Genomic DNA, 25,948 nt, shown 5'->3' with positions numbered 1-25,948 from the left:
AACACTACCATACTTCCCAAAACACACCACTCTCTCTCTCTCACACACACCACCACAGATTCAGCAAAAGGTGATCAAAGCTAGATAGAAATAGCATCCACCTTTCTTAAACACCACGCAAATATTAATATTATTCACTCTTTTGACTACTTTTAGCTTTATCTTTATAGTTTATACCATCTTTATAACAAACAAACAATATTAATAAAGAATATAGTATATCTTGAAAGTTGATCACAAGATTTAATTATTTCTGTATGGTTTGTGGTAGATCTTGATATATATATATATATAGTGTGTATATATATTATGGATGATGATGAGGTGGTGGCTGGAAAAGAGTTAGGGAAGGTGTCTGTGTTCTTGTATGGTGTTGGTCATGTTCTCAATGACATCACTGCTGCTTGTTGGTTTACTTATCTTTTGGTCTTCATGACTGATATTGGATTATCCCCTAGGTATTATATGTTTTTCTTATACTACTTTTATATTTATATTTATATTATTTGTTTAACGTAAATTGAATTTTAATAATCTTAACTATAAACTGACAGATACAGATAATAATTAATAAATAATCAATGACACTCGTAACTTTTACTTTTGATCGTTAAACATTTTTACTCTAACGGAGTAGTAATTAATAAATTATGTCCGCCCATAACTTTCATTTATGTCATTTCAAAACAATTTACCGAATTTGATTAATCAATTAGGGTATGTATAAAGTTACTTTTCTTTAATAGAGCGATATTGCCCGAAAGTTAGGCGTGTCATTGGTTATATTATCGGTGTAAATTATTATCGACTGACGAGTTTAATTGTTTTTATAGGGATGCTGCTACTGTTATGCTTTCTGGGCAGATAGCTGATGGATTTACAACTATTTTTGCTGGTGAACTGGTTTGTATCTTGAAAAATAATAGCATTAAAGTTAGGGTTATTTAAGTAATTTACAGTTATTGCAACATATTATTAGCGGTACTTGGTAGTTGGTACATACTTAATGTTTCAGCCTTTTTAAAAAGTTGTCACTTAAAAACAAAGGATTTTTAGCGGTACGAATAATGTATAGCGACGTGTAACGAAGTTTCATAAATTTATAGCATTCTTCGTTGTGTACCTGTGTTGAGTAGTTGATGAACACTAGTACAATTCTTTTGGTGAAATTAAGTTACACCATTCACATGGCACATCAACGTTTTAAAGCGGTAATAGAGGCTGCAAGTAAAAAAATAAAATGGTACAAAGGTGAAACTTGGTTATTGTTTTAGTGACAATTACCTTATGATTTAGATGTCCCATAAATTGCCAAAATAATCGGTTTAAACATAAATCCCAATACAACAGATAGGTAATTAAATTAAGTCTTAAACTCTGCTAACATAAATGTGTAGCATTTTTCAGTTAGCTGTCCTTCGTTTCTGTCGTGTCATATATGACTTGTGTGTGTTTTAAGTTCAAAATCTTGGATCATGATATATTTTGAGTTGTGTGGTATTTATTGCTATATGTTATCATTTTTGTGAAAGATTTAATATCAGCATGTGTTGTTTGGTGGACTTGTTGTAGATAGACAGGTTTGGACATTTTAAAATATGGCATGGAGCAGGGTCTCTTCTGGTAGCCATTTCGTTTTCTTCCGTATTTGGAAGCTGTATTCCTTGTGTCATTTTCGGCAACGTGTCCACTACCTTGCAAACAATTGGTTATAGTTTCTTCGCAGCCGTATTCAATGTGGGATGGGCTGCTACACAAGTCTCACACATGTAATCATTTTTTATAAATTTACCCCCCCCCCCCCCCCCCCCGCTTTCCAAAAAGAAAAAGATTATTAACAAATATAATTAAATAAAATTTTCTTATCTTGAATCTTGGTTGATCAATGTAGGTCTATGGTGAACTGCATCACCCTTAACTCAACGAGTAGGGTAGTTATGACTAGTTGCCGGAATGCATTTTCGATGGTAAGCATCTTTTAGCAATAAAAACATTTGTTTTCTATATACCTAGTTTATGATATTAAATATATGGATTTTTCATTAATGATCTTTTCTCGGCTTCCTGCATCTAATTGGTCTAACTCGCTTATGGAGCGAGTTAGACCAGTTAGATGCAAGGGAGTTAAGAAAGGTCAAAAAATGACAACTTTTTTTTTCGTGAAAACGCGTTTGAAGGTTGCCAACCTTAGCTTATATGCCATTGCCTTTGCGGTCTTCCATATTCACCCTTCAAAAACCATAGACGATATCGAAAATCAGGTACCGATATGAAAAACCATGTTTTTGTTTGGTTTTCATTGTATTAACTCTTTGACCTTTGTAACTTAACAGTATCGCTGGATTGCATACTCGTCAATATTCGTTGGGTGTTGCTTTGTGGTTGTGTTTCACATTGGGACAAAAGAGCCGAGGTATACCTAACAGATCAATGCATACTCTTAACTAGCCGTAATTTGTAATTTAATCAGTCTTTTTTTGTTTGTAGATTGAGGGAAGACTCTAGAGGTCATAATTATCAAAAGATAGCGTGGACTTTCTGGTTTAAGAAAGTTTTATACTACCAAGTTGCGCTTGTCTACGTTTTTACCCGTATAATTACCAATGTGTCTCAGGTTTGGTCTCCTAAACCTTATGTTTTCTTGTAACGCGGCAGTATAAACAATTAAACATATACTTGAACTTATAAAAAAACCATGCACATTTGAGGTACATATGAACCTTTCAAGAATCCCGAAAGGCGTAACATTTGTTTATCTTTGTTGAATGTAGTCATTTCTCGCATTCTATGTCATTAACGATCTTCGGATGGCCCAATCGTCTAAGGCACTGGTATGTACTTATATGATTCATATAAATATGATTTGCTTTGATTTGTTGAATTTCAATTTGTAGCTCATTTTTTTGTGTTATATGTGAATATTTGGTAGATTCCAGCCATGATCTACATTTGCAGCTTTATCGTCTCCATCATGCTACAGGTTCCCTTTCAAAACTCGTTTGATATTACTATTGATGTGTGTTGACTTCCGAGAGTCAAAACACTCGTGTTTTAGATTTGAATTTTAGTCATTAAGTTAAGTTTCTGAGAAAATCTTCACACGCATTAGATTCATAACAAACGACATTATTAGAACAATCTTGATGTTAACTTATAAACATGCTTTTTCATATATATTTTACATTTACAAGACGCTCGATTTGACTCTACAGAGTCAAAGATTATTGATTTAAAAATAAAACGTTCCGCTTTGTATCGTCTAGGAGCTTACATGGACCGGCCAACGTTTAAAAGTTTTCTTTTCGGTTGGAGGTGTTTTGTGGATACTTTGTGGCTCAACAATTTTCTTTATGCCAAGCAACATGAAGGATATAATGTACCTTCTTTCGTTCTTCATCGGCATTGCTAATGCTCTCATATCGGTACAACACTTTTTTATTTACGTTAATCGGGCAAAGTGGTAACTAACTTTTGTCTAGTTTTTATTTCGAGTGGACACGTGCCTGAAATGGAAACTGGACCAAAAGCGGTTTAACTTTTCAACATTAGTAATAGAATATAACATGATAGGTCACCGGAGTAAGCATGCAAAGCTATCTAGTTGGTGAAGATGTCAATGGCTGCGCGTTTGTGTATGGATCGTTAAGCTTCCTCGACAAAGTGTCGTGTGGGCTTGCTTTATGGGTACTCGAGTCATATCAAGGTAATCCCTTGCCACACTTAAACTTATTAATATTACATAAATGGTCCTACAGGCTAACTGCCGTTAAAAAGTCTTAATTTTTTGTGAAAAGACTAAAATACCCTTTATTGTTGAATTGAAAAACGTCCCGCTTTTGGTTAAGTCATTTATGTTTATATATTTTTTCAGATACTGCCGCACCCTTGAAGAACTGCAACCCGATATGTTCATGTTTTTCTGTTTCAAGATACGGTTTTGGTCTTGTACCTGCGGTTTGTGCATTTGCGGGAGTAGTTGTGACATGCACCATGAAGCTCGAGAAACCTCGATTAACACCTTTGAAGGTTCCTCTTTTGGAATAGGAACGTGTTTGCTCTTAACGGCCTCGTATCTTGAACCACATATTTTTGGTTCTTTCGCTTTAAACCCGATTATATTAATTTTTATCTATTGACATTCAACAACTTGATTGAAATTAAGGAATGGTAAAAGCATAAGCTATGAAAGTATTAATTTCTAGTGACATTTTTTTCTTTTGATGTGTAAAGTATATATTTCTATTGATATATATATTTTTTAAAGTGCCACTATGTTTATGCATGCAAATCTAGTTGTAGTCTTTGTCATCACTTTGAGATATGTCTTTAAGAAAAGCATGAACAAAAGTTTGAGTTGATTCTTTTTTAAAGGTTTTTTTTTTATTAATAACAAGAAATCTGTTGGTAACATGTTTTCATAAGTGATCACAAATGGATGGATATGCATATCTAGTTGTCTAGTCGTCACATCAGATTCTTTAACTTTTCAAACTCTTCAAATAGCATCATCGTATGGATCCTAAACTCAAACTCCAAAATAAACATACACACAAGTGTCATGTGTGTGTGTTGTAAAAAGGGAAGCAATCGCGAACAATTCTAATTCTTGGAGTTCTTTTTAGGCTAACTCAAATACGAGGGGGTGGTGTTCTTGTTTGGCCCGAGCTCCCCAAACCCCATTTCGGGGTACATGCCGTGTGTAGCCTTATAGTCGAAGGACAATAAAAGTTTGTAATTTTTAAACATAATATATAATAAATAATAAATAAAGAATAAATGTTTATAAACTTTATAACAAAACTATCCATTAATGTTCGTTTGTCCATTACTGTTCATTAGGATCCGTTACTGTTCGTTTATCCGTTAACATTACAACATTAACAGACACAAACGGACACGAACAAACTCAATTTGTTAACGACCAAACACATACACAAAGTTTCTTTCGGTAGAGTTCGTGAACCGTCCGTTTGTCCGACAAAAGTTTAACGAACGAACATGGACAAGAGCTCGATAAGAACCAAGGCCTTAAACGATCATATCTAAAATACACAAGGGTCATTACTGCCAAACACTAAACCCAAAAGGTTCATTTCGTCAATGTACCAAAACTTATGGACCAAAAAAAACCACCACCAGAATCAACAAACCCGATCTCGAAGGGTTTCATTTCATCATCTTCTTCTTCTTATTCTTCTTCATCGCACCTCTAATTTCGATCCTAATTCCATTAATGATTCATTAGGATTGATTCAAATACTCATATCTATTATATACAAATACATACACAATATTATTATTATTATTGTTATTGTTATTGTTATATACATTTAACGTAACAAAATGAGTGTAGATCTGGCTTCGAACAGCCACGGCAGCCTCGACGAACAAATCTCACAGCTCATGCAGTGCAAGCCGTTATCCGAACCTGAGGTTTTGATTTTTCATTACGTTATTATTATTATTATTATTATTATTATTGTTTAATTGAATAGTTTTGCCTCGGATGCGATATTAGGGTTAGAATTTAGGCGTTTTTGACGGATCTGGAATATGTGTTGTGAATGGATTGTTGTTTGATTGTATTTGATGGATTTGCGTTAGATTGTTATGGTTTTTTACGTGTTTTATTTATAGTGAGATGTGATTGATGATGTTATGGATGTATCTGCTTATTGCTGGCCGATAGGATTGATAGAAGTTTGAAATGAGGCGAGCTTGATTGTGTTAGGGCCTGAATAAAGCTCGTTTAGGCTTTCGAGCATTAACGAGACTTGTGCATTTTTTAAGTTTTAATTTAAAATTGCACAGCTGAGCTTTGGCTCGTTTAAGGTATTACACGAGCTCGAGCCGAGCCAAGCGTAGGCTCGTTTAAGGTTTTTTTACAAAATATATAAAAGTAATTAAACACGTATGTAAGTTAATTATTAAGTAATAAAGGAGCCGAGCTCGAGCTCAAGTAAATAAAAACAAGGTGAGCTTGGGCTCGGACCGGCTTTTTACACCCCTACTCATTGATGTATGTAAGGGTGTGCACGGTTTGGTTTGGTTTGGTTCGGTTAATTTTGGTTAATAATCAAAATCAAATTTGGGCTAACGTTTTTACTTAAAAATACAAGAAATGGGTGCATGGACACATGAAATGAAGGTATATATACATGAAAAGGAGATATGAATACATGAAATGGAGGTATAAATACATTAAATGGAGGTATAAAAAGCTAAAAATATATGAAAATTTGAATGGTTTGGTTTGGTTTGGTTAATTTCGGTTAACCTAGGGTAAAAAGTAATCGATAACCGCTTTTCGGTTAACTTCTGTTCTGTTTCGTCGGTTTTCGGTTCAATTATTGCTCACCCTTAGTTGTATGCATGTTTTTTGTGAATTTAGGTTAAGACATTATGTGAGAAGGCAAAAGAGGTCTTGATGGGCGAAAGCAATGTCCAGGTATGAACCATTGGTTTGGTTAAATGGCTTATGAAACAGTTGACTGCAAGTCAAATGGGTTATCAAATGGATATTAAACTAATAAATTTTTGGATGTTTGCCTTTTTCTGCAGCCTGTAAAGAGCCCTGTGACTATTTGTGGTGATATTCACGGACAATTTCATGATCTTGCTGAACTTTTTTGCATTGGAGGAAAGGTGTAAATTAAATAATATTATCAACTGCCGTTTTGCAGTATACAACTATCAGTTAACTTCATGACTATTTTGTTGTTTACTTGATTTTACTCGCAGTGTCCAGACACAAACTACTTGTTTATGGGCGATTATGTGGATCGTGGGTATTATTCTGTTGAAACTGTTACGGTAAGCAATAGTAGTATTAATCATTCTTTTTTTATGTATCTTTCATCCTCTATACATATATCATTGTTGACTTTTCAAATTTTTTTCCAGTTTTTGGTTGCTTTGAAAGTGAGGTATCCTCAGAGGCTCACTATGTTGCGAGGAAATCATGAAAGTCGGCAGGTATCATTATATATTTATCTTATTTTAATGATAATCTTTTCTTCAAAGTTATTATTCTTTTGACATGCCTACATGCATACTAACTAATAATCTGAATATATTTGTTTACAGATCACACAAGTCTACGGGTTTTATGATGAATGCCTCCGGAAGTGAGTGTCTTGAATCCTTATATATCATATGTATCACTTGTGGAGTTTTTGATAATAACAGTAACTTTCATTTTACAACAATTATATTGAATATTGATCATCACATATCGTCGTTGATATTCATTGCTTTACAGGTATGGCTCTGCCAATGTTTGGAAGATGTTTACAGATCTTTTTGATTATTTCCCTTTGACTGCATTGGTAAGTATCTATTCATTGTTAACTAGTAGGCCGATTCTTTCTTCATTTAATCATTAATCACATAATGTTTGTTTCTAGGTTGAATCAGAAATATTTTGTCTTCATGGTGGGTTGTCACCTTCTATTGAAACACTTGATGGTATACGAAGTTTTGATCGTGTTCAAGAGGTTCCACACGAGGGTCCAATGTGTGATCTTTTGTGGTCTGACCCAGATGACCGTTGCGGTTGGGGCATCTCACCTCGTGGAGCCGGTTACACCTTTGGTCAGGTTAGTCTTCTTCCTTAATCATTTGACCCATGTCTTAACCCAAGCTAGTGACCCGTTTGACCCAGTGTTTTTGTTTACAGGACATATCTGAGCAATTTAATCATACCAACAATCTAAAGCTCATCGCTAGGGCTCATCAGCTGGTAATGGAGGGATTTAACTGGGGACATGTAAGTACTAAAGCTTAAAACTTTATTAAATTTTGAGGTCACTGTTGATTCATATCTGTTGGTTATTGTATATGATAGGACCAAAAAGTTGTGACAATCTTTAGTGCACCGAATTATTGTTATCGATGCGGGAACATGGCTTCTATACTGGAGGTTGATGATTGCAAAGGCCACACATTCATCCAGGTTTGAATATTAAATAATAATATTATTTTTTGAATTAAATAGTTTTGGACACTTTGGGCAGTTTTTATAATCTGTGAAGTATTGTTAATGTAAATTTTGCATGCTATGCAGTTTGATCCGGCACCGAGAAGAGGTGAACCTGATGTAACGAGAAGAACACCTGATTATTTCCTGTGAAGTTGAGTAAAATCCGTGACGGTGGTTGAATTGGTGTTTTGATCTAACAAATATTGGCTAAAGTTCTTCATGAGATTGTAACCTTCTGGTCTCTAATCTTTATTATTTTTTGGAACTCAAGTTAATTTCTAATTCTAACTTTATGGCAGTTTTTATATTAATGTATCGGTGTTTATTTTTTATGAATAATTGATTTTGTGCACTTCAATTTTCATCCTATTAGTTAGTTTATGAGTACTCAAGACCGGTTCATTGCTTTGAATCGGTCACACTGGATTTTGGTGTAGACCGATATCAGTCAAAATGAAGTGGTTACTTGTTTTTGTATGATATTGGTTACAAAAGACCGAGTTTGTTCGTTTACAGAAAGTCCTTTTTAGTGATAGTATTTGCCATTTTTAGATGGACAAAAAAAGATAAACTTGGTAATGAAGTCATGGGATTGAATACATTGCTTTCAAGTTGCCTCAGACGTGACTTGTCTATCTCATTCTTTGCATCCACCCTTAACTTTTTAAGTAATAAAAGCCGTCACAATAAGTTATAAATTTATATAAGTTGTCAGCTGATTTATAAGAAACCCCAACATTACTAGAAATGATGCAGATATAATTATATTCACTGCAAACTAAAAATCTTTTTATTTATTTTAAGGGCAGTAGCTAGGAGCCGAAAGAAGCTACAAAGGGAAAGAAACTAAACAAAGTACAATCGCACAAGAATAACATACGCTTACGAAGTAAAATTAACAAAATTAAACGTACATCAACTTTCTCAATCCAAACTGGATCTATACCGCCTCGGTTTATTACCCATAAAAATGAACATCCAATTAACATCCGCGATCACCTTTTGAGTTCGTCTCTTGTTTATGAAAATTCTCTTATTTCTCAATTCCAAATCATCCACGTCACAACGAAAATTGCTTGACTCGCCTTTTCTTCTCTTTTGACAGCCACTGCTTAGTTGAAAGCTCTAGTATATATCTTTTGAACCAAGTCCACCATCTCTAAAATCTTTCTATGTATATCCATACATTTTTTTTATATCACAAACTTAATTACTTATTTAACACAAACCAAACTATATCTGGATAATGGGTAAGCGAGCAACAAGCTGCGCCGCTATCCCCCTTTTTGGATTGCAAAGCCTATTCTACTAAATATCAATCCTTGGTTCCTCGGGTTCTGCGAGTCACTGTGGACCACCTTCTGCACCCGCTCCAAAAAGCGAACCGCCTCGGGAGCTAGGGATCCAAATGTGTCGAAGGCAAATGGAATGAACACGTGCTGATTCTCCAAACACGCTGCCTCATGCTTAGCAACCTTCCTAGATTCCACCCTCAAAACCGCCACATTGTCTACAACTCAAAACCGCCCTCATGCTAGGCAACTCAAAACCGCCATACATTGAACATGCGAAATTGTTACTCTCATTGTCTAGCGAAAACCTAAAAAAACTTGATGGTTTAAACGGTAGCCTTTTCTTTTATATATTAGGGCCACACACGGTGCTAAGTGTCCTAGTATTCTTAGAAAAGGTCTTAGGTTTGAATCAAACCTATATTGGTTTTCCGCTTTTAACTCATTTTCATGTCAGATTTAGCACCAATTCTGTTTTACATGATCCTATTAGTTAGTGATGAATTTTCAGTATTATGTAAATTTATCAGTAACAAATCTCGCAGTAAAAGAATATATATATATATATATATATATATATATATAAGTTTTTATTTAAAACAAATAAGCTTGTAAAAAGCTTTCAAACAAAAACTAATGAATTATATTTGGTGTATTTCATCTCTAAATAAAAGCTTCACGTGTCCAATTCTTTAAAATTATTTGTTACGTAACACGTAAAACTATTGATGTGAAATGTAAATGCTTGGGGCTTCTTCACTTTCACCATAAGCTTTTTGAAACAAAAATCCAATTTAATGCTTTCAAGCAACTTCAAATCAATACAAAAAAGACTCCTCATCTTATAAAAATCTCAACTTTCTTTTTTCTCACAATTGATTCACACTTACATCCTTCAAAACTCTCAAAATCAGCATTGTTTCTACATATTCTCTATCGGTTCGCCTTTCACACACGGGTTAATAAGCACAAGTACGATGAAATTTAAGCTGAATTACTCTTGCAACGGTAATATCATCGTTCTAATCCATTCTTTTAGTTTTGTTTTTGTTAACTTTGTATTCAAAACTTGACTTAGTTTTATTTATATTAGGACACATTAATACATTTAAAAATTATTTTGTTTATACATGCATGAAACTATATGAAGATTTCTCTCTTAAATGTTATTAATTTCATATATACCCAACCAAATTTCAAAATATCGATACGTATTGTAATAATTAAAATTGTATATTTACCCGCTTTAATTTATTTCGTTCAAAAAAAAATATACATTAAATAGTTATTTTTACAATGGACAAGAGTGAAAATTTTTAAGGTTAAGAATAATATGTGTAATATGTTGATATTATGAATTGTCTTTAAATGAATTAAAATAGGTACATATAATATTTTAAGTGTAGTTTATTAATATTGTATATTCATTATAGCTGCCAAACAAAGCCCAACAAGTTCACTGGAAATAGATGTATGTGAAGAGTATGCCAATGCATTTAGAACACAATCCTACATTGACTTTTGGGCTAGAGTCCTTGACTTGACCCATGGCGGTTTAACCATAAACCAAACCGTTAGCTCTGTTACCGCAGCCCGACTCCCGTCCTATCTACTTTTCGCCGAAAACTTACTCGACCCCGACCAACCCACAGTCACCCGAATCCTCGCCTTGGCTAAACACAAACCCGAAAACCACGTCCTCTTGTCGGATTACTTCTCCGAAACCGCCAACGCCTTTAATGTTTGTGGGTCCATTTTAGAAGATATCGACCGCTTGCGCACCAAGTACCGGTCCCTTAAATCCGCTTTAAAGTCCATGGAAACTACAAATGTATCATGTGTAGGAAACTCCCCTATAACCGAAGCTCGGTTATCCGAGTTCTCTAAAGCGTTTAACCCGTTTCTAACACGCACATCTTCTCCTCACGGAGTCCAATCCGTTCAACTTGCGTGCTTAAAGTTACTTAAAAGGCTCGAGTTTAGCCGAGACAAGGCTCATTTAAAACTCAAAAGGTTAAACAAAATCAAACGAGGCTCGGCTATCACTCTAGTCATTGTGACGGTTTCTTTAACCGTGATCATTGTGACTCACGCTCTAGCGGCTCTTGTAGCCACACCCGGGATTATAGTTGCAACAATGGAGCTAGGGTCGAGCCGTGAAGTGGCTAAGTTATATGCTCAACTTGATGTTGCGGCTAAGGGGACGTATATATTGAATCGTGACTTGGATACCGTGAGTCGATTAGTGGCTCGGTTAAGTGATGAGCTTGAGCATATGCAAGCATCAACCAATTTTTGGATCAAGAGAGGACATAAAAGGATCCAAAGTGTTGAAGAGTTTGGTCGGCAGTTGAAGAACAATGATGTTAGTTTTCGTGAACAACTTGATGAGTTGGAGGAACATTTGTACTTGTGTTTCATGACCATCAATAGAGCAAGAAACCTAGTTATGAAAGAAATCTCAAGTTCTTGTTTGGTTTCATGATTTAATAACTAATATATATATATACATATATATATATATATAACTTCTTGTTCATTCATTCCTAAATAAAACATGAACATTATTGTGTAAAATACTGTAAAGTAATTAATGGTAATTGACTAATTTCTTGAAAATGAAAAACAATCTTTACAAATATTAATATTTTAGCTATAAGGCTTTGTGTAATGGAGGGGCTACAAATTGGGCGAATTGCGACACGTGTCACCCAGTCGGCAAAGAGTAGAAATTTGTTTTAGGGTGTAATGGTGTTGTAGGCTAACACACACACACACACACACACACACACACATATATATATATATATATATATATATATATATATATATACTACACACGAACATATATATAATAATAATATTTAACAAACATTTCGCCGGACATATAGTTGCCCCCCCCCCCTCTTATCGCCCCACATTTCGCCCGTGGGGGGTGGGGGGGGGGGGGTGGTGTAGCCCCTATCGCCCAAAAATCGCCCCAAACCATCACCTACTACGGGTGGCCTAATAATGATTGTTTTGATTCGAAATATTAAATACAATGGTAACAAGAGTTAAAATACCCTCTTGTTATTATAATTAAATTCTTGCTAATAATATAAGAAATTATTTTACAACATTTTGAAACCACTCATCACAATCAAAACATTTATGTTGCTTTAAGAAGTATAAACTTGACTAAAGATGAAACCGTTTACATGTACCTTTTTTTAAGCTGACAACTATATTATAAAAAACTACGCACCCATAAAAACCATTAAAAAACAAAACGAAGGGAGGAACTACACAAAGATATACCAAACGAACGACAACAATGTACCTCACAAAGTGTACAAGCAAGGTACGTAGCACATGGGTAAATTCAACTAGAGAGAAACTAGTACACTACTAGACTAGATTATCATCCGGGAACGGTCTCTAAACAAGAATTATGAAACAAATGTTATGTGGAATTGAAGTTTTTCTGTCACTGGACACAAGATCAATGAAGATACACTACATCATACCGAAAAAAACACAATAAAAGGAACAAAGGGATTACAACATGATCAACATATGTATTGACATATATATTGAACAAATTGTAAATGAAGAAATAAAGTTTATGAGCTAATTTGTGTACTTGTTCAATCAATTTCTTCTATGATATCCATCAGTTTGATGATGGCTTTGTTAGCCTTACATTGTCTATAAGTTAATTTATATACTTAGGCATGTGTTATTGCTTATTATGTTATTTGAATATGGTTGTTTTTCAATAATAGTTTGCTATAACTACTTCAACTAAATCAACAAACAGAAGTAAATATGGAAATAAATGGAACTATAATAACCCATTCATGTACTTTTTACAATTTTCTTGCTAGCTACTTGCCTCTCATTTCCGGGTGTCTTTACGCAAACCCACACTCCATTTGATTGAATCGCTGATCATATATATTCATTGTGTAATGGTAAAAATGGGATCGAAGTTTGTAGACGTTTAAGAACTTTTAAATGCATACTAGGCACCCTCAACTTCCTATGTTAACTAATATGCATAATTACTTCAACCGAGCTTTTGCATTGAAGGATTTGCCGATATTGTAACAAGAAAACTAGATACAGAATAATCTGCAAGAGTAAACGGTATCTAAATTCTAACTCCTAAAAAGAAACTGATCAAAATGTGTCTATTGTCGAGTTAACTATTGTAAAAAGTAAATATGTGGTTAGTCCTTTTGGTTTAAACGACCACCCTTTCGGATATGGATTTGGCAGCCTTGGCTATAGCCTTCATTCTTCTACATGATTTCATGTGGGTGTGAAGTTTCTCAGGGTTGAACTGCCTCCCACACTGCCTGCATCAAGAATATGACATGTTTGGCAATGTTAATATGGGACAAAAGCTCTTTAAGAGTTATGAAATATAATGATTGTATAAAAAGTAAAAAACTTAACATGATTGTCCAAAAGATTATTTGGTCAATATTTGATACAATATATTAGTTATGACTTATTGAAATTATAACTACCGTAACTACGAGTTATGATTTGATTTGGTTTCCTTTATAATTATTCCCGTTGCATCTCTGTATATAGTTGATTAATACTACATAATACCTTACGAGATTTTCATAAGTGAATACTAAGGTATATGTATATATTTTTTAAATTAAAAGGAATTAAACTTACGAGCAATACGGGCCATTGACAAACTTATAAGCAGCAGGAATTGTCTTCTTGTTACTGGAGTCGCTGACGTTATGACTCGTCTTTGATCCCTCCTTCCTGTAAGAAAATATACAACTTATCTCGCGTTTCTAAATCTTTCGAAACAAGAACACAAAATGACCCAAAAAGAGGTTAAAAGAAAGAAGAAGATAAGATCATAAGAATGATTCAAATTTCATATAGCTTTACCTTGTATCTCTTTGTTTCTCTAAAGTAGTCCAATGACCTCTAGAAGACCACCCAAACTTGTCTCCTTTTGCAACATGACCAACATTTTTTTCATTAGAAGAAGATACATTACCGTCTTTTCGTTTGATTATCATAGCCGCGTCGTTGGTATCCACAAAGTGATTAAGTTTAGGAACGTATGATTTGCGCCTGAGCCCGAGTAACTACTACTCTTTTCAAACGAATAGTTTGAAGAACGTGACACGTTGGAACTATTTGCTTACTTCTGGCTGCCACTCTTCTTGATCTTATCATCATTCTTGATTTTGCTAAAGTAACTTTCCAATAAGGAGTTAACTTCAGTTTTCTTTTGGCTTTGTACTTCTTCATGTTTAGTTATGTCAACAAACCGGTAATCTTCTTGTTGCTTTGTTGTGTCTTCAGTGGAGGTAGACTCGGAGCCAAATGAAAGCGGTTCTTCGATTTCAAATGATGTTTTCATTGATGAGTTGGTTAAATGATCTTGAGATTCTTTTGCCAAAGGGGTTTTTGGATCTTTGATATCAAATTTGAATGAGGGAGTTGACTTTGTTTTGGAGTCATCTTTCTCACTATATGAACTAAGATCTGCATTGAATTATTAAACATTAATATATAGTCATCTTTCTCACTATATGAACTAAGATTTGCATTGGAGAGGTTGCCCGTTTGTCTGCCACTTTATTGTAATCGCTTTGTAGTAGCTGATATATAATTTTGTATTGTTATTTTTCTAAAAATAAATAAATAAATAAAATAATAATAAAAAAATACAAAGAATTTGGAGTACTATAAAAGCTTGAATAGATTAAAACCAATGTCCATGAAAATAATATGGTCATATGATATGATAAGATGTACAAGATTTGAAAAAAAAAAAGTATTTGGCACAACCCATAAAGAAGAGTTGAAAGGTTAAAAAGACTTCCAAAAAATATGTTATATATGTGTATTATATTCAAAAGGAAATGAAAATTACCATTGTTAAAGGTGATGGAGGAAATTTCTGAACCTTTAAGGACATATTCATTTTCAGAAATTGGAATGATGAGATCTTCATCTAGTAGGTCTTGCCATACATATCACATCAACAATAATCACATCAACAATATGTACTTAGCATGACAATCATGATAATGCGTCAAAACTTGTAACTCTTATGAAAATTGTTAACTTAAAACGGATCCAAATGATTAACCATTTGCTACAAATAACATTTCATATTCCATCATGCATGTCCATACCATATTAGAAGAATGAATGCGAACTCGATTTTAAAAACTCACATATTCAAATATTATAACATGATCATAGTAATTAAGGAAATTGAAAGAGAAAAAACCTCTTGTATGACCAAGCAAAACTCTCCGGCATGTCTTTTCCCCTTAGTTCCGATAACCATCTCTTAACGTCTTCATTAGTCACACGTTCCAAACATCAAAAACTTGCAAAAAGAAAAATGTTTTGGTTTATACATTTAACACTTATAAACTACTGACCTCTAAGGCGAACACCGGTTCGTGAGATATGATGCACACGAATGAGATGTGGATGCTCGATAAGTCCTTTACGACTAAGAAAATAAACCACGTGAATTTTCCTCACTTCACCGCCACCACCACCACCGCTACCAGCCTTGTCATCCATCAATTTTCTGTATAGGAAAATGGGAAGACAAACTAACAGGCTAACAAAAAGTTGTTCTTTTTAGGCAAACATCACTAGTGAAAGATAGTTCTTTAACTATCTACTTCTATTCCTTTACCACCTTAAAGAAATCAATAATATAATAAAATCATAGACCAAATCTTTGTCTTTGGCCGGCCTGCCTTACTAAATGACAAAAGACAACAAGAATGTCTTTCTTTTACAAATATTTAATTCTATATATTATATATACAACATGACCAAAACATATTACATGAATATAATATATGCAGGCCTTCCCTTAAATGGTTTTTATAATATATACAAATCATAAACTTTTATAAAAATCTTGCTCAATTGATCAGAAAGAAAGACAATACCGTAGATCAACTCGGATAATCAATAAACACTGATCAAGAACGCGATAAACTCGATCATCAGATCATAGTAGAGAAAGAAAGAAGGGTATGTATGTAATTTTACATGGTTTGGAGCTCAAAAAATGGAGGTCAATAGCTTATAGAGAAACAAGGCCAGGTGGGCAACTCCCCGAGAAGTATGTTATATGTTATGTTACATGTGAACAGCTTTTGACCAAATTTAGTTACCTTAAAAACCACAAAAGTTTCTTTTTTTTTTAATTTCTTTTCATGTTGTGATATCACTTCTATTTTTGCATGATGTGTGTACAACAGTTTATATAATCCCAAAGAGAGAATAATGGAGACAATTATTGGCGTAATTAAAGGGCAGTTTGAATTTTTCAAGTCTTTGTAACCTTTTTATTTGTTTATTATTACTGTAGTGGTGACAGTTTTCTTTGTCCCAATAAGGTTGTTATTTGTTTGCAAGATCGAAAAAATAAAATTATAATTTTTTTTATAAAACATATAATATTAAGCAATAAGAATTTAATCAAAGATTAAATTTTAATCATAGCATGTGACGGTATATATTGTGTTAATACTTATACTTCAAATTAATATATCTAAGTTTATCAAAAACTTTAATCATAATATATATATTTGCAGGTCAAGTAATTCTACAAATGATGACAAAAATGAGAAGGATGAGAACGATTTCTAGCAAAAAAACCCTAAAAAACATTAAAAAATTAATAAAAAAATAAAAAAAATGTAAAAATGTTTCCACCGTCTTCCTCATTCTCATAAAAAATCTCGAAAAAGACACAATGTTGAGGAAAAATTATCACCGTGTCTTTTTATTTATCATTGTGTTTTGTGTTTATTTTTGTCATTAATTGTGTCTTTTTTTTAACATTGTGTATTTTTTTCTTAATATTGTGTTATATTACTCAACATTATGTTATATTTTGTTCGGTATTGTGTTGAGTTTTGAGACCTATTGTGTCTTTTTTGATTTATCATTGTGTTGTTTGTTCATTTTCGACATTGTGTCTTTTCGTCGATTTTTTTTAAACCATGAATGACGGGGGAAACATTTTGGTTTTTTAAGTTTTTTCGTTTTTTTTATTTATATTTTGAGTTATGATTTTTTAATTATTTTCTTTGAATATTTTTGTTGAGTGGTCACAAATCTTTTTCACACTTCTCATTTTTATCTTATTTTGAATTTTAACTTTACCCTGTATTTGCACTCTATAAAGACTTAATATGGATAAGCTTATTCAATCCGTTTCAATTTCAAGTTAATGCAATAAGGTAAATTTTACAGTTAAACTTAATTAGCTGATTAAAGTTAATTCACGTTAGTCAACCAAATTCAAATTTGAAGACGTAATGCGTCAAATCAATTAAATTTATACCAAATATGACCCAATGTGCCTATAAAGACCCATTAAAAGCTATATATTATAACTTTTTAAAGTCAATATGACTCGTTAATTTAGACGTATGAATAATTATAAACTCCATCACGCGTAATCAATCATGGATGATTGTGGATATAATTCATCATATGTAACATTTTACAATCTAATATGATTTGACGGTGTCAATCTTGCGTACAAATAGTTATCAAGACTCTTAAGACCTTACATGGCTCGTTAAGATATGCATGATTCATTATTCATTATACATGACCTATCTTGGTAATCGAAAGCCAAATTGGTTAATCAAAGTCACACTCCGTTAATCAAGGTAAACTTAGTCATGTATGGTCCACAATGAACATCATTAATTACGTCTAGCACATTAAGACTTAATGTGATCTGAGACTAAGTGTTATGGAGAGGTTACTTAATAAAAAACGTACCAGGTTCATGTTGAGCAAGAGATGAGCACCCCACCTTTTTGGTGATGTTGAGCACCACCAGGTTGGCGTAATAGAATACTTAAAAGTAGCGCCTAGGAGTTGTTATGGTCGAAGGCTAATAATATGCCCGCTAAGCCCCCGCTAGAGTTCCTTAGACTCATCAAGGAATGCATGACACATTATAACTCACTAGTTTGAGGCCCGTGTATTACACGGATAACTGTTGAAAATTTTGAACTTTGACCATTAAGTGAAATACAGTCAACAAATTGATCATATATTGTTAATACAGTTACAATTAAATTAAAATTACAGAAATTACATAACTAAGATTACACAAATGTGTTACAAACATGTAAAAACTTCCTTTTACACTACATTTGTGATTGTATTAGTATGTATACATTGTTTATCAAAAATCAAAATATTTAGTCTATGTTTGCTTGCAACTCTTAATAAAGTAGCATATAAGCATACTTATAGCTCTTGATATAGCCATATATAGTTGTCCGTGTGACAAAAAAGGTTCTCCAAGTACATACCAACTCTAGATAAATAATAATATATATCCATGATACTAATAAAAAAATATTCATACACATAAAATATCATAGATTTTAATCAATTAATATGATGTCATTTGAGAACAGCTGCTCATGTTTATAAAAAAAACATGATTATCCCAAAAACCATGTGCCTGAACTTTAATGATATAATCATCCTTAGAATCTTTACAATTTAATCAAAATTTAAAATTGATTGATCATGATAAATTTGTTGTCATTAATATTCTATGTATGACAAATTTTTAATTGACTTTATATTTTACAACTAAAAGATTGTATAATCAAGCAACATAAAAACCAAAATTTAAATATAACAAAATGATTTGTTTATTTCATATGAATGTAATTGCCAGGAGAATAAAAAATACATACTAACATTAACACTATGTTCAAATAATAGTGATCATTCTGAGTTAGAAGAATATTAGAAGATTTAAAGTTGCATAAAGTGAATGTAGTGATTCTTATTTATAATCGTTGAAAGTAGAGTTGTCACTTTTACCCGTAACATGAAACTCAACCCAAGAAAACCCGTACCTGAACCCAAACTAACCCGACACGAGAAACTCGAACCCAAGAAAATACTAACCCGAACCTGAACCGAAGTAATTAGGGTTGGTTCTTGGGTACGAATTCTAAGTTCCGGGTCATCCCGAATACTTATAGTTTTAAAATCATATTATTTTTAGGTATTAAAGGCTAAGTCTTAGCCGTTGACGTTATCAGGATTTAGTCCAAGTCGATTGTTCTCATTCCACTTATTATGAATCGAATGTTTATTATTTATTATTTTGAGTATAAACCATAATAAACACTTTAATTAACACTTCAAAATTCACTAATCATCTCTTGTCAATTCATATGGAGAATACTTATTATATGTAGTAATGTATTTAGTTGAAATAAACCTATAATTTTAATGTCATATATTGAAATGAATTAAAAGATAATGATCATATATGAAAATTGGTTAAAAAAATGAGGAAGGCTATGGGATTGACAAGTGGCAAAAATAACAGGCGTTTATTAGAATAAAAAGATTATGAAATCTAAAAAAATAAATATCTAAAAAATAAAATGATAAGCTCCGTTTAAAATTTGTGTTTTATGTAACAAGGCTAATCATACATTGTTAATTAGAGATACAATGACTCTTAGGGTCCAACATGGCTCACTAAAACATGTTTCACCCTTACGTTCTATCTTGGTCAATTGAAGTAAGTATTATTTAAATTGAAACTTGATCGAAATGTGTAAGACATGGATTTGATAAAAGAACATGTGTCAACATCTCATTAATGTTTTGATTAAGATTTGGCCATTGGAATCTATGATCATATGAATGTCATTTAGAAAAATAACTCAATTAGAATGACCTCATAAAGAAATTGAGTGGAATCTTACCTGAATTCGGTAAAATTTATATAACTGGAAAGTACAAAAAAGTTGTAGTCAAGCGGTATTAAAGTGTATATCAAGGTGTGTGCTTAATTCTCATGGTCTGGTGCTTGTGAAAGAAGAGAAATGCCTAGGTGCATAACGAGTACCCGGTTCAAGTTATAACTAGTACTTAGGCGGATGAAATAAAATGCTTGGATTCCTTTGGATAAAGAATAGGTCATGTAAATTTGGGGAGTCTTGGGTGGATTGGTGCGGGTTTCGTTTGTAATGGTGAGTAGTTTAGGCTTACGTTTGGTTCTTGGATTTGATTCGGTTTGTTTTAGTTTCTTGGTGGTCGGTACATTGCTTTTTTTCTTTTTACGGTGGTTATACTTATTGGCGGGTCTATAGCTCCTTGCTAGTGGATTTAATAATATTTTGTAGGTCGTTTAATTTTTTATTTTTTTACTAAAATGAGTTTAGATGTAGATGAAGGATGCATGGTTAAAGTATATGACATGATATTGGCCTGGCAGCACATACTTATGGTTCTGGTAAAAGGTTGTATAACACGAATTGCAAAGCAAGTTCATAGTCTTAAATTTAATCATTGATTTTATAACAATTGCTTTGCGTTGATTAAGCGTCTCGTTTACACAAGCTGATACCTTTATCAGATGTTCAAAGAGCAAGATCATTCGTTGATATTTGATATGGTATAAATGAAAACCATCCCCCGCGGCCAGGACATGATGTATGCTTTATAGCGCTAGCCAAGCGTTGATCACTCGTTTAGTTTCAAAACTATAGTCTTCGTACAATTCACTTTATTAAACACGAACAAAAGTTTTTGCATAATACGGGCATTAATAAAGATAAAACATGTCAAAAAAGAAAAATTATGACAATTTCCATAATATATGTGTATAGTGTCAAAAAAGATTAGACATTGGTTTGCCCCTGGGGATGGGGAGACACGAGGCTCTTGACAAATATACCGGCACGAATGTAGTCCCCAGCGTTGGGCACAACTATTCCATCAGCATGAGTTATGTCATAGCAAGTCTTGTTTTGTGAGTCCACCTCCCAACCAAAGAAAAAGTCGTGTGCAACGTCATACTTGCCCTCATTATTATTATTGTTATTATTATACACCTCCCACTTGTTGTTTTTCATCACCCATATCTTACCATCCCAGGGGTGATAGCAAGAAGATATGCATAGACATTCTTCTATAACCCCGAGTCCTCCATGAAAGTAACTGTTTTTAAGTTCATAGTCCGCGGGTAAGGGGATTTCTTTCCATTCCTCTGTAGATAAGTCTAATGACATGATTACGTTTTTCCCTGCAGCGCCCATAAACCAATGAAGCGCCCCGTCACATAAGATACCAGATTTATTCGTTAAACACTTATAACTGACTTCTCCAATAACTTTCCAAAAACTTGATTTCAATTATAGCACATGAAAAAGCGTGTTTTTTTTTTCCATTTTCCTCTTCCTAATCCTAAACCCTGCTATAACCTTGTAACCATCTGCAGTCGCATCATAACCAAAACCCAAGCATTCGACACGCCTGAGATATCTATCAGGATGATAGGGAGGCTTTTGCAGTATCCTGCTCTCTCTGGTCCAAGTATTGGCTACTACAAGTTCAACGTCTACGGGGAGAGACGCATACTAGACCGTTACAAGAACCAACAAGACACAGAGCGTTACCGTTAAAACCACCGTCTATATTATAAATCCCCCCACCGATCCTTCTATGCCCACCATCAATATTCTCACGATCAATCTCGTAAGCATGCTTCAAGTGAGCTTTAACAAAGCGAGGACTGGATATAAAAGATTGCCATGACTTACACACGCTCTTGCATCGGATTATATCTTCCACTTCCAACCCGACCAGTATATTCTCAAGCACATCAAAAGCAAACTCAGCCGCCATACTAATGAAACTTGAAAGTACTAGGTGTTTAAATATCTTTTGTTAAAGTTTCAAGATTTAACTTTTAAGAGCCCTTGACACCAATTGAGATACAAAATGACTGAATGAATATATATTTTCCACATTCTTTTCACTAAATATAAAACCTGGAGACCATTTTTATGGCCCTAGCCAATGTTTATGGGCTTCAGGGTTTAAGTTGTATGTATATATATATATATATGTGTGTGTGATGTATATGATAGTTGTGTTTAATACCTAATGAAACTTTCCTCTTCATTTTTCTCTTTATCATACGTTATCATCAATAAAACATATATAGCCCATGCATGGTGCCATGCAATGTCTTGGAGTGTAGCTTTAACAAAGTAATATATTGCATGGGCCGTAGATGTATCTTAGTATAAGCAATTATTTGAATTCCAAAAGGTTTAATATAGTCCATCTACCAATAAGGGATTATAATTATTTATAAACACAAAAGGAGAAGAAAAGACACTCATAAAAACCACATTTCTACTTATAAATAACCTGAAGTTTTACGTTCGCACTCGGCATCTACCTCCATCGACAACATCTGACAGTACTCGTCAAACCCAACATCTGATAGTACTCGTCAAACTGCAACTTATGGTATTTTAGTCTAGGTGGTATTTCATCATCATCTGAGTCGGTCAAATTACATGGTCTTTTGTTTTATTTACTTGTCTTTTCTAAATTAGATTAATTTATTAGTTTAATATTTATAATTAAAACCCCCTTTAATAATTATAAAATAAATAGTCGTGTCAGTTTATCGAGTCTAATTAGTTAATTTACGTAATTTAAAGAGTCTTGTGGGTTCGATATCCGAACTTACTTAGCTTTACTATAGTTGATCGGTTCACTTGCCGGTTAGTAGTTTTAGTTAAGTTTAAGAATCTAGAATTATTACTTAGTGCCTAAATTAGCGTATATTTAGTTAATAATTTTATAACTACTTTTAGCACATCAATAGTGAAGGAAACTAACCGGCCAACATCTAAAAAATATAGCCTATTTACTAGGTCTTTAGCTTGTTCTCCACTCAAATAACCAAATGTCATATGCAAGGATAAGTCAAAGCCAAGATCGAAATAAGCCGTTAGTACTTAGGGATCCCAGAAAGGATCCTGGTAAGGATCACAAGTCATAAAATTGACCTACAACAACATATAATTTTTTTTTATTTGTTAAAATCCATGGTTCTTAACAATTCCAAACACATAAACATATATTTTTGTTCAAGCACCTTCCCGACGACACCCCTCTGCTTTCTCTGCATTGATTGAAACAACTTTGAGGACTACATGGTTCAAGCCTCCATGTTTCATTACACGCTTCGCCCATCATCATCATACTCCCTAAGTTAGTTAGATGTATATAGAAAGCAATAAAAATAAGTAATATGTCAGCAAAAGTGTATTACTTACATTTTAGAAAGTTTGAAGTAAAAAACATGAACGAGTGATAAGTATTAAGCAATGTGTAGCTTACCGAAAACCGTGAGTATGAGTAAAATTACAAAACAAAACTTCATGGAAGACATACTTATGATATTTTGGTGTATTTAAATAAAATGATTATGCATATAAGTGTTACTTTTATACTAGAAAACATTAGTTATTCACATTATAAAAGTATTTTTTTTATATTAAATAATGATATATAGATGATATTAATGTAATAATGCTATGATATGAATGTAACAATGTTATTAAATAACCATAAATACATGATATTAAGGACACTAAGTAACAATAATACATGATATTAATGTTATTTATACATGATATTAATGTTATTTAATAACAATAGATGCATGTTGCTAATGATGTTAAATTCGTTATACAATAAAGTTTTTGTGTGACAAGTATAAAGAAATAAATAGCTTAAAAATATTTACAAAATAATATTGGCAAAGCTTGTACTTTTATAAGGAGGGGGTGGGTGGGTAAAGAAAGCGATTGACCTTCTTTCATGCGGTGGGAGGATGATGTGTTGCAAAACACAAGCGTTTTCATACTCGATTTACTAGTATTTCACGATATATTATTTCATATTCTGTCAGGGATTATCATGTATTTATGTGAAATCATTTTCCCGGGTATTTGTGCACAAAAGGAGCAAAACAAGGCAATATCATGATAAAACGAGCACATCGGGAGAATACAGGAGAGTAAAAAAAGAAAATTAGAAAATACAAATGGTTTGGATGTGAAGATATTAGAAAATGATAAGGGCGAGGGTTGAAAGACGAAGAAATAGTAAAAAAATGGGAAGCAAACATATATAAATCAAAGACTTTACGGAAAAATAAAAACAAAATTAGCTAGATCCAGCTCTGGCGCGCCGCGAAGAATTTATTGGAATTTCCCGTAAAATTATATATATTAACTAATAATAAGCCTTAAAAACGTGATTCACAACTAAGCTTTAAAAACGAAAAAACGTAAGTAAGCCTTACACAATGGCAAGTGTACATTTTGCGTAGTAGCACATTTTAGAAAGTCCGAATATCGAACACAAAGACATGTGAGGTGAATTAGATCATTAAACCTTAGCAAAGTTCTGTCTATGGGTGACAAATGTGACCCATGAGTTGAGTGAGTTGTAATATATATATATATATATATATATATGTATATGTATAAAATTGATCAAACTAAAAAAAGAAAGGGATTGAAACGAGTCAAAACGGGTTGACATTTCTCGAGTTTTGTTTTTTTATATGAAACGAGAAAAACGGAGGATTCCTTTTAGTTGTCAAGATTGAGTACCAGGTGTTTAAATATCTTTTTCTTAAGTTTCAAGATACAGCGAACCCTTGACGCAATTGAGATACAGCGAAGCGACTGATGAAACTTGAAAGTTTGGCATGAATTTTCATTCATTTATCTTATTCATCTTCAAATTCAGACGTTTCTACTTATGCGTTTGTGGCTTCGAGGGCGCAATCTTGGGAATTACAAGACCACATTCTTCGAGGTTGTGGTATTGATGGGTTTGACTCCGATTATGGGAGTGCGATAGATCGGTTGCACATTTCACCTCCCGATTTTGACATTAGCGGTTTCTCTAATAAAGACACCGCCCCCCCTAAAGCCCAACATGCTTTGGCGAGTGCCCTTTATAATGGAATCATCAAGAGTTTGGAAATGAAGTTTGATTTATCCCCTCGTCAGAAAGCGGTGTTTGAGTGTCTTCGGACTCCTCGGGCTCAAGATTTCTTAAGTGTTCTCCCTATTGAAGGATTGGGCCAACATATGTCGGCTTTGGAGTACCGGGCCATCCTGAAGTATCGGTTAATGATCCCTTTGTTTCCGGTAGATGAGCCGTGCCCGGTTTGCCGTAAGGTTTGTTTGGATTCTTTTGGCGAGCATGCGGTTCATTGCAAAGAGTTGCCTGGGTTTAAGTACATGCATGATTTGGTGAGGGATGTTCTATGCGATGTTCTTAAACGAGCCGGAATTTCGGCTAAAAAGGAAGCCCCCGTAAACTTTCTTACGGATCCTCAAGAAGGAAGATCTACATTACGACCGGCCAGTATACTTGTTTTTGGGTGGGTAGGGGGAAAACACACTTGTGTCGACCTCACAGAAGTGTCCCCTATTGTTGGGATTAGGGACACTGGATTTGTAGCAGGCCAGGTAGCATTGAAGGCGGCATCGGGCAAGGTTGCTAAACACGAGAGAGCTTGTTTGGAGAATCAACACGTGTTTATCCCCTTCGCCTTTGACACTTTTGGTTTCTTAGCTCCGGATGCCGTGGACCTTTTGAATATGGTTCATAAAGTTGTGTATAGTAACGTATCAGCCCATAAGAATCAAAACTTTGTTTTTAGTCGGATTGGGTTTGCTATCCAAAAGGGGGTTGCGGCGCAACTTGTTGCCCGCTTACCTGCCACTTCATTGTAAATCGTTTGGATGTTTCTATGAAATATAAAAGGAGCCAATAA

The 25,948-nt window shown here is 33.6% G+C and overlaps 3 protein-coding genes and 1 pseudogene across 4 annotated transcripts; 3 read left to right on the top strand and 1 right to left on the bottom strand.

Annotated features, from left to right (window-relative positions):
• Positions 1 to 291: 291 nt before the first annotated feature.
• LOC143630711 (uncharacterized) lies at positions 292 to 4,298 on the top strand. The gene is made up of 12 exons (XM_077099643.1): positions 292 to 458; positions 834 to 903; positions 1,573 to 1,769; positions 1,892 to 1,967; positions 2,178 to 2,261; positions 2,334 to 2,413; positions 2,488 to 2,614; positions 2,772 to 2,831; positions 2,930 to 2,980; positions 3,264 to 3,422; positions 3,571 to 3,703; positions 3,872 to 4,298. The coding sequence occupies exons 1-12, from the start codon at positions 310 to 312 to the stop codon at positions 4,042 to 4,044; spliced, it is 1,359 nt and encodes a 452-aa protein (XP_076955758.1). The 5' UTR covers positions 292 to 309; the 3' UTR covers positions 4,045 to 4,298.
• An 832-nt stretch (positions 4,299 to 5,130) lies between these two features.
• LOC143630626 (serine/threonine-protein phosphatase PP2A-2 catalytic subunit-like) lies at positions 5,131 to 8,320 on the top strand. Its single transcript, XM_077099592.1, has 11 exons — positions 5,131 to 5,433; positions 6,392 to 6,448; positions 6,562 to 6,645; positions 6,742 to 6,813; positions 6,904 to 6,975; positions 7,087 to 7,127; positions 7,262 to 7,328; positions 7,407 to 7,598; positions 7,679 to 7,768; positions 7,847 to 7,954; positions 8,066 to 8,320. Exons 1-11 carry the CDS (start codon positions 5,344 to 5,346, stop codon positions 8,129 to 8,131), a joined length of 939 nt encoding a protein of 312 aa, XP_076955707.1. The 5' UTR covers positions 5,131 to 5,343; the 3' UTR covers positions 8,132 to 8,320.
• A 2,373-nt stretch (positions 8,321 to 10,693) lies between these two features.
• Positions 10,694 to 11,758, top strand: LOC143630625 (UPF0496 protein At3g49070-like; the record flags this gene model as incomplete). The annotated part of the gene is made up of 1 exon (XM_077099591.1): positions 10,694 to 11,758. A coding segment is annotated over one exon (1,065 nt), but the record flags the coding sequence as incomplete, so codon positions are not given.
• A 1,744-nt stretch (positions 11,759 to 13,502) lies between these two features.
• On the bottom strand, positions 13,503 to 15,443 carry LOC143630673 (uncharacterized; annotated as a pseudogene). The gene is made up of 4 exons (XR_013153216.1): positions 15,395 to 15,443; positions 15,176 to 15,265; positions 13,951 to 14,784; positions 13,503 to 13,616 (listed from the first exon to the last, which is right to left on the bottom strand). The product of XR_013153216.1 is annotated as an uncharacterized LOC143630673 (transcript).
• Positions 15,444 to 25,948: the final 10,505 nt, after the last annotated feature.

The sequence above is a fragment of the Bidens hawaiensis genome, unplaced genomic scaffold (assembly GCF_021521415.1).
Source record: "Bidens hawaiensis isolate Kalapana, Puna unplaced genomic scaffold, B.hawaiensis_p1.1 tig00005780_1, whole genome shotgun sequence".
NCBI classification, from domain to species: domain Eukaryota; kingdom Viridiplantae; phylum Streptophyta; class Magnoliopsida; order Asterales; family Asteraceae; genus Bidens; species Bidens hawaiensis.
The sequence above is the reverse complement of the archived record's forward strand: the minus strand, read 5'-3'. Positions and strand labels throughout refer to the sequence as shown.